General features: G+C 46.6%; 1 protein-coding gene across 4 annotated transcripts; it reads right to left on the bottom strand.

Moving 5' to 3' along the window:
• Nucleotides 1-131: 131 nt before the first annotated feature.
• LETMD1 (LETM1 domain containing 1) lies at nt 132-7,896 on the bottom strand. 4 transcript variants are annotated; one of them, XM_089920723.1, is made up of 9 exons: nt 7,741-7,895; nt 7,042-7,193; nt 5,044-5,207; nt 4,412-4,494; nt 2,230-2,416; nt 2,005-2,106; nt 1,753-1,905; nt 1,213-1,309; nt 132-326 (listed from the first exon to the last, which is right to left on the bottom strand). In XM_089920723.1, exons 1-9 carry the CDS (start codon nt 7,860-7,862, stop codon nt 256-258), a joined length of 1,131 nt encoding a protein of 376 aa, XP_089776849.1. In that variant the 5' UTR covers nt 7,863-7,895; the 3' UTR covers nt 132-255. The 4 variants fall into 4 exon arrangements, with proteins under 4 accessions (XP_089776849.1, XP_022427870.1, XP_022427871.1 ...); XM_022572162.2 differs by having other exon boundaries at nt 5,092-5,207; nt 7,741-7,893; XM_022572163.3 differs by lacking the exon at nt 7,741-7,895 and having other exon boundaries at nt 5,092-5,211; nt 7,042-7,147.
• Between the last annotated feature and the right edge of the window lie 1,202 nt (nt 7,897-9,098).

Genomic DNA, 9,098 nt, shown 5'->3' with positions numbered 1-9,098 from the left:
TAAACCACCATGGTAAAAGCCCAGTACAAAGCCTGCAGCCAGCTCCAGCAAATTCTGAGGAAGTTGGGATGACACCTCTCGTGGGCCGCCCCAGTAGGAGGGTTTCTTTCAGTTCCAGCTGCCACACGGGCACCTGCTCCTCTGCCTTGCACACGCCTAACAGGGCACACACTCTTTGCTGACAAGTGCTGTTTGGTCCCACGCTGCTGGACTATGTGACTGCATGCAGGACAATGCCACCCGCTCCTTGTTGGCTCAGCGCCTTGTCCCAATGTAGTTGATGGAAAGCAGGACCACATTGTGTAGCAAGAGGGACAGCTCAGCTTCTGAAAACAACATCAACGTTAATGGTTTGGCCAGGGAAGAGCCTGCCTTCCAGCTACCTTGTTATGTGGGGCTTGACACCAGAGGCAGAAAGCCAAGTACAGGGAGGTGTGACATTAAGAGGCCACTGTTCTCAAAGTTCCCCTGCTTCATTCCAGTCCCTGCATGTATACTTTCTTTCCTTCCACCGAATATCTATATCTACTTGATTCTCATGTGATGGCAGTAGAAAATTCAGAGATGGTAATGGTACTAAACCCCACTGTCACCCTTCGGAATTTTCCGGTAGAAGCTGGTCCTCCAGGGACATTTCTCGGCCCCAAGGAGATTAGTAGGCCTACCCTGATGTTCAGAGGCTTAGAAGATATCGAGGCCTAGCCAAAGGTTCCAAACAGGAGACCCATAGGTCTAATACCCACCCGCAGATACTTTTTGTTTAGGCAACTGAGTGTTTTCATTCTGAATTTGAATGCCTTGGGGCTGGTGCTTCTCCCAGAGTTACATGGCAAGGTCTGGAGACATTTCTGGTTGTCAGAACTGGGTGAGGGGGTGCTACTGTCATCTAGTGGATAGAGGCCAGGGATGCCTGCTGTATCGTCTTATAATGCACATGACAGCCTCCACAGCAAAGCATCAGTAGTGCCAAGGTTGGGCAACCCTGCTTCACACTCAGGTTCCCATAATCCGTAGTCCTCCCTCTTGTCTTGCACAGTCTACTTCATTACCTGCCTAGCCCCTGTAGGCAAGTGAGTCTGCGCCCTTTCAATTAGACATATATATTAGATAAGGGTCTCACGCTACTTAATAATTAACTCCCAAATAAAACCTCAGAATAAAATACAAAAATGACTTGGATCTTAGTGGCATAACCACAGGCATTTGTCTCACCTTTCAGGCTGCAGGAAAGCTGCAGCCATTCTCCCAGCCAAGTTCGACACCTCTCTTCAGCAATATGGGTGGAATTCAGGCCACGAAGGTAACAAGCCTAGATCGCTCAGAAGAGAAACAATCCTTAATTATCACAGAGCAAGTATGCCAAGGAAGTATAAACCCACAGAGAATCCCAAATCCCCTTTAAATAAGTTAAAACCTCATCCCCACAAAAAACCTTTCACCATGGCAATATGAACTCTGATGGACAGGATGAGAAGCAAAAAGGCCTATACAATCTAAAACAATAGATCTAAAGTGTAGTGTCCTTGCTTTTTGAAGGGCCAGAAGAAAACATACATAAACCAAAATTATTGTGGGCAACTCTTCCCACTAGTTAAGTTCACTCAGGAAAAAAGACATAGAAATGAGGTGAGAGAATAAAGAGCCTGGGCTCTGCTGTAACAAGCAAGACAAGGAGCTCCCTGGAAGCTCCCAGCCCCGTGAGCTCAAAAGCCCACCAAGGACTGCAGGTTGATATTGCAATCAAGCACTTACCGACTTCACCTCCTGCGCAGTCAGCTGACCAATCCCCAGCTTTGCCAAAGCCTTGTCCAGTTGGTGAATCACAGTGGTATGAGTCTTTAAACGGTATCTCAACAAGACAGGAGGCAGATAAGGTGTGAGAAGCATTGCTCGACTCAAGGCTTTCTGTGACACAATATAGGGGGAGAAAGTCAACTCGGTGTTACTGCAAGTAAGACCTGAAGCGAGGTGACGCCATGGAATAGAGAAAGCCTGAGTGCTCACCATCTGCAAAGCATGGAGCTGGTTCATGCCCAGAGGATGGTTAGAGAAACACTCTCTCAGAGCCAGGATATCATGTATTGCTGGGTGGGTACCACGTTGCATCTTGGGAGAGGTAAGAGATGGGCAGATGTTAGGAAGGTCCAGACTAGCCTTCTTACCCAGTTTTAGTGCACGCTGGATCTAACAAGATTCCTGGTTTGCAGGAAGGGTTAATTGGAGGAATACCTTGGTGCACAATTCTGTCATATGCCACCGGAGTCCTGAATCAGAAATGAGAGGGATAACCTTTTCTAAATAACAAAGAATTTCTGGGTGGGACTGCTTCCGGAGAGCATGATAGATATCTAAGAAATCAATTTGTTGCTTTGGGGTCCAGAAATGTTGGATCAGCAGTTGCCTAGGAAACAGGTACCTGAAAAGAAAAGGAATCACAAAGTCACTTGCTGAAACGGGCATCTTTCAAAGTGAGCTAAGAAAGCATTTAGCAGACATGAATGCTTGGAGGAAGAGATGGAAACACTATTTCCCTACCTTACTGTTCTTTCCTGTAAATGAGTATCAGACCAAGGTTTAAAGATACACTGAAGCCCAATTTCAAGCAACGTTACTGAGGTTATGTAAAAGGAAGCAGTAAGGGAATAGCCTTGTACGCAGCAATCAGATAAATGACTCCTTTTGAATCAAAGCATGTGATGAACATATTTTGGACAAAGCTGCAGACAGAGCTGGACTTTGTATGTGATGTTGACAACCTCAAACTGTTCACAGTCCCTATGTGTATACAAAATGGAATTCCTCTAATTCATTTCTCTATACGGGCGGTGGTTTTAAAACATGGTTACAAATTCCCTGGCACTCCTCTTATTGAGAAGTGAGGTCTGTGCCTCTGGTTTTTAAAATCTGGGTGAGTGCATCAACCAACAGAATAGAGCAGAAGTCTTTGTAACTTCCAAGGCTAGGTTATAAAAGGCCATGCAGGGCTTCCCTGGTGGCGCAGTGGTTGAGAGTCTGCCTGCCAATGCAGGGAACACGGGTTTGAGCCCTGGTCTGGGAAAATCCCACATGCCGCGGAGCAACTAGGCCCGTGCGCCATGGCCGCTGAGCCTGCGCGTCTGGAGCCTGTGCTCCGCAACAAGAGAGGCCGCGGCAGTGAGAGGCCCGCGCACCGCGATGAAGAGTGGCCCCCACTTGCCGCAACTAGAGAAAGCCCATGCACAGAAACGAAGACCCAACACAACCAAAAAATAAATAAATAAAATTAAAAGGCCATGCAGATTCTTTTTTAAAGTTTCTTGAAACTTTTAAAAATTAATTAATTAATTTAATTTTTGGCTGTGTTGGGTCATCGTTGCTGCGCGCAGGCTTTCTCTAGTTGCAGCGAGCAGGGGCTACTCCTCGTTGTGGTGTGTGGGCTTCTCATTGCAGTGGCTTCTCTTGTTGTGGAGCAAGGGCTCTAGGCACACAGGCTTCAGTAGTTGCAGCGTATGGACTCGGTAGTTGTGGCTCACGGGCTCTAGAGCGCAGGCTCAGTAGTTGTGGTGCACGGGCTTAGTTGCTCCGCGCCATGTAGGGATCTTCCCAGACTAGGGCTCGAACCCGTGTCCCCTGCATTGGCAGGTGGATTCTTAATCACTGTGCCACCAGGGAAGCCCCATGCAGATTCTTATTTGCTGGAACACTCATTCTTGGAGCCCTAAGCTGCCATGTAAGAAGTCCCACTGCCCTGAAGCCACCACATTACAGAGGCCATATGCAGGCACCCTAGTTGACAGTTCCAGTCTTCCAAAGCCATCCCGGCTAAGGCACCAAACCTAAGAGTGACCTTAGACTGTCCAGACTAGTCCATTCACCAGTTTTAACTATCACTGAGGGACACGGGAGAAAAATCTTTCCGCCACCTGAGTCCTGCCCAAATTCCTGCCCCATAAAATCATGAAAATCATGGTTGTTTTAAGCTATTAAGCTTTGAGGTTGTTTGTTATACAATAGGTAACTAGAACAACATGCAAGGTCATAGTTTAAAACTGTCATCTTCAGATATAAGGTAAAGTAATAAAGATTGGTATTATCAGAATATGAAATGCATTTTTCTCCTGAAGAAAAAAATTTGTCCCAAGTTGCTATGCCTCTAAGAGAGTGGGTTGCTGCCTCTAGGGACGATGGAAAAGATCATTATCTTATTTCACATCACACAGGAGCAGCTAAGAGACAGGGAGAAGCCAGGCCACCTACTCCTACAGCCGTCGCAGTAACCCAGGTGGCTTTTATGAACCTTGGGCTAATGAGAAAATTGGAGCAGAAGTTTGATAACCTCTGCCTGACTTCTGAAATGGAAAGTTCTTAATTTGTAATTTAAAAAAAATCTACATATCTTCAGTATGCCGGAGAGACAGAACTCTGTACTCACATTAGCAAGAAGACCAGGTAGTTGGCAAAGGGTGGAATGGAAAGAATGCCTAGGAAAAGACACTTGGTGACGTCTCGACGGAACTAAGCAGAAATAAACACAGATGCAGTTTTAACCCAAGTAAGTTTTTAGTACAATGGACAATCCCTCCACCCCACTGTGCAGTAAACTTCTATTAGAGCCCAGGTAAGGATCAAGGTTATTTCTATCTACCTCTAGTTGGTAAGTTCCTTAAGGACAGGAGCCCTGATCTGTTTACTTTTGTATTCCAAACAATGTCTAGTACAGGGCCTGACAGTATACCAAATCCCTAAGTAAATTCTTCCTGATCTGCGGAATGGTCCTAGATTCTTACTCTCAGCTTCAAAACTACCATCAAGTTATCACCAAATACTACTTTCCTGCTGCCTTTGGATCCTTCCTTGCAGATTTTTATATGTTCAGAAACAAACTGGACTTTACTGTTCACTTTTATTCAGAAAGTGTTCTAGAAACTCTACGGAGCTCTGCTATGGAGGCTCACAACTCTGAATGAACTGATTCTGACAAATGATCTGATCTCATGGCAAGGGGCAACAGCTTGGTCAGTGGTGAAGAAAATAGGAATGAAAAGACTTGAGTTCTGGGTTAACTTTAATTATATCACCGTGAACTTCTGGATATCTGCCCTTGGCGCATACCTGTCTCAAATGCTCCATCTCCCGGTATGAAAGTTGATGAAACTTTATATTGTGCTTCCACATATTTGTCTTTATTCTTCTAGCCTTTTTGGCATCAGCCCATAACATCTGCAATCCTACCTCATTAAAGTAGAGGACAGAGTGTGATGTTATCCCAATCTGATTACCACAGCCTTTTGTTCCATGTTCACCCACAACACACACTTGTCCCTCCCTCCCCAATGCTACTCTAAATCAAAGCTTTAAACTAGGTCACTTGAAACTCTTGTGAGACTGACCTATATTTCGTTTCTTATCCTTCTCCCCTCTGCCCCCTTCCACCCCCCTGCCCCCAGCATATCACCTCTCTTCCTGCCAAGCTGGCGTTCTGTGATCTACCAGGGAATGGTCTCCCTCTTCTGGTTCATTACTCACTCCCTTTTTAAAATAAAAATTCAAAGCTCTTTAACCTCAGGAAGTCTTGCTCAATTAACCCTTTGTATATCTCAACCAGATATTAATTTATCTCCTTTCTAGAACACTTTTATAATTACTGGAATTCAACATATTTCTAAGATTGCATTTTCACTTCATTCCAAGATAATCCTTACACTGACCTAGAACTTTAGTTTATAAAAATGTTTTCCTATTTATGAATGAAATGGTATAATGTCTAGGTTGGCTTCAAAATAATACAGGAGAAAGCCAATGTATAAATGATATAAGATTGGTGGCTGTGAGTCAATAATTGTTGAAGTGACGTTGAGAATATGGAAGTTCATTGTATTACTCTACTTCTGTGTTATGTTTGAAGTTTTCTATAATAAAAGGCTTAAACACAAACAACCAAAATGCTTTCAGACTCTTTTTTTCATTTGATTCTAGTTATAAATTGGGGAGCAGACAAAGCAGTCATTCTTATCTCCACTTTACAGCTTTTGCAAGTACATGAAGCTAGTAATAATTATAATATTCAGAGCTGACAATGTGGGAGTTTACTATAATTGGTGTTATGATAAAAAAAGTAGAATGGGCTTCCCTGGTGGCGCAGTGGTTGAGAGTCCGCCTGCCGATGCAGGAGACACGGGTTCGTGCCCCGGTCCGGGAAGATCCCACATGCCGCGGAGCGGCTGGACCCGTGAGCCATGGCCGCTGAGCCTGCGCGTCCGGAGCCTGTGCTCCGCAACGGGAGGGGCCACATCAGTGAGAGGCCCGCGTACCGCCAAAAAAAAAAAAAAAAAAAAAAGTAGAGTATAATAGTTATAGCTACACTTACTGAGCAGTCACTATGAATCTGGTCCTAAGGACTTTACGTGTATGGATTTATTTAATCTTCATAGCCATGCAGACAATAGGCAGGTTCTATTACTACCCTCATTTTACAGATGAGAAAACCAAAGAACAGAGAGGTTAAGTAACAAGTCCAATCACACAGCTAGTGACTAGTTGGGATTTGAACCCAGGCAGTCTGGCTCCAGAGTGGACACGTGACACTCTACCATCTCCTAGTAACTAGCAGAGCTCTGATCTGAACCGAAACATTCAGAAACCAAGTACGTGTAGTGCTATTTCCACAACGTGCTACCCAGGAGAGATCTGTGACAAACATTAGACTACATTTTCTTACAAGCCAAGTCAACTGGTAAACCACAGGGCAGGTCTGTGCAGCTATAGATCTCTGCCCTTGTGCACGACAAATAATTTCTACTATAGTCAGATGTGTGGTTAGGAAAAGTGCAAAAATACCTATAATCCTCCAGGGTGTTGTCAGAAGTTGTTTCTCAACATACCTTTCTAGAAACATCAAGGGATAACTTATAAGAAATAGTTTAATGCTCAAGCATTTATGAAACAGAAGACATACCAGCTTACACCCCCATCGCAGAGCCTGCAAGTGATCTTACTTACTCTAACTCTCTGACACTGCCCAAGAGCTGATTCAATGGATTTTTATTTTAGTTTTGTCTTTACCTTTCATGAAGATTGTATACAGGACATAGAAGCGAGGGAAATGACGACCCAAGAAACGATGGTATTTCCCATTAATCACTTTTGTCTTGGTCACCACATAAGAGATCAAGCTCTTCACATCTGCCTTTGGAGAAAGGTGAAGCTTTGAAGACCTACAAGGAAGATGAAAGAGACTATCTGGGAACCAGCCTGGAAGCCCCTTCACGCCTGGGGTCCATAATGTAAAACACCTGCTTCAGAGAATGTATGCTAAGACCTGAAACTTCTGAAATCCAAAGATCTTGAGATCATGGAGAGATAAGCAGTCAGACTGAGAAAAACAGATAGGGCAGATGAGAGGCCAGGCAAGAATGGATGTCGGGGAAGTGGTGAGTCTGGAGAGAGCGAAAGGCCTGAGGGGCAATCTGAGCAGCAGGCTAAAGCCAGAGAGGTGAGATCCGGATAAGTAGCAGTAAAATCTGAGCCGAAAAAGGGAGGCTCAGGACACGTGGGGAATTCAGACAACATGGGGCACTGAGAATTGAGAGGGTCACGAAGCCAGGTCTCTAGCAGGGATCCCGGTGCGAATTCTGCGCGGCACAATAAAAATCCAGGGGCCGGGGCGTGGAGCCCTGAGAATTAAGACACACCATGCAAACAAAACTGAGACACTGGAAGAGCCTGAACTCAAAAATGCTTTTCTCTCTCCAAGTCCCTCACCGAGGGGCCCCCCAGGCCATGCCAGAGCGAACAAACTGCAGCCTCCGGGCGACATAAGGTCCAGGGGGCCCCGCCGAACCCCACAAAGCAGCCCGCGCCCAGCACACTCTGGAGACCGCCATCTTCGCAGTGAGGGAGGGGCAGACGAGAGTAAGTCGTCTTCAGGTCAAAGTTCCCGTACGTTGCGTTCTTTTGATGACGCATGCGCCTTTCCTGAGAGCTGATTGGTAACCATAGACCGTTCGCCTCGCGCTGCCCGGGCGAGGAGCGTACGCTAAGGCTAAGTTCGGAAGGAGGGTCAGGATTGGGCGCCGCCGGCACTTCCTGGTTTAGAGGCGCCGGAAACCGGCTGTCCCGGAGGAAGCGAGAGAATATGTGCTCTTGGTTGGGTTGTGATCCTGAGAATGTCCTTTCTTTGAGGGCCTCGTGACCCCTCGCGATGCTCTAGGGCCTTCGGGCTTCCTAGCGCCGCCGCCCTTGCTCTCTGTCCATTTGCGGACTTCGGGGCCTTGGCGCGGCAGCTGCCGGCGGTCAGTTAGGCAGGGCCTGTGTCTACGGTGCCTCATGGGGGTTGGGAGGACCCGCGGCGCCCTCTAGTGCCGGTCAAAGTTTGCAGCTAAGGTTGGATGCCTGGAAGCCGCCCCTCTGTGGACCAAGTCCGCTCTTTCCTTTTGTAGGCGTTTTTCAAAGTAGGTCTGTGGGAATAATGTCTTAAGGTAAGTGCCTCCTGAAGACCAAGCTCGGGTCTCAACCTTAATGCCACTTTTCTGAGAGGCTCTCTCCGACCAGAGGGACATATATTTTCTCCCATCACCCTGTGTATTTTTTTTTTTATAGCCGTTACCGCATCATTTATACCTTTGTTTCCTTTGACCGGCTCCCTGAATCACACTGAGGGCAAGCACCTTCTTGCCTTGTTCTCTGCTGTACCTTATCCCCACCGCTAGGTGTCATGCCTGGCACCTAGTAATTGCTCAATAAACATGTTGTGGGTTTTTTTTTTTTTTTTTTTTTGCGGTACGCGGGCCTCTCACTGTTGTGGCCTCTCCCGTTGCGGAGCACAGGCTCCGGACGCGCAGGCTCAGCGGCCATAGCTCACGGGCCCAGCCTCTCCGCGGCATGTGGGATCTTCCCGGACCGGGGCACAAACCCGTGTCCACTGCATCGGCAGGCGGACTCTCAACCACTGCGCCACCAGGGAAGCCCAATAAATATGTTTGACTACATTAATTAATACCTGAAACTGGGAAGGTGCCCCAGAAGTGGTATTGCAGGAAGTGGGAGAGTGGGCTCTTGTCTAACACTCGGAAATTAATTGTCCAAGGAGACACACCGTGCTGACAAAGCGAGAGACTTTA

The sequence above is a fragment of the Delphinapterus leucas genome, chromosome 11, assembly GCF_059928025.1.
Source record: "Delphinapterus leucas isolate spDelLeu-1000000601 "Yukka" chromosome 11, BTC_Dleu_Yukka2, whole genome shotgun sequence".
In the NCBI taxonomy this organism is placed as follows: Eukaryota; Metazoa; Chordata; class Mammalia; order Artiodactyla; family Monodontidae; genus Delphinapterus; species Delphinapterus leucas.
This window is presented reverse-complemented; position numbering and strand designations above follow the sequence as displayed.

Bases quoted from the DNA above. Each gene is read 5' to 3' on its own strand.
- LETMD1 (XM_089920723.1), bottom strand. From the start codon at position 7,862: ATGGCGGTCTCCAGAGTGTGCTGGGCGCGGGCTGCTTTGTGGGGTTCG. The intron at 5,208-7,041 runs GTAAAGACAAAA...TTAATGAGGTAG, and splicing joins GTATACAATCTTCATGAAAG to GATTGCAGATGTTATGGGCT. The intron at 1,906-2,004 runs GTGAGCACTCAG...ATTGTGTCACAG, and splicing joins AGCTCCATGCTTTGCAGATG to AAAGCCTTGAGTCGAGCAAT.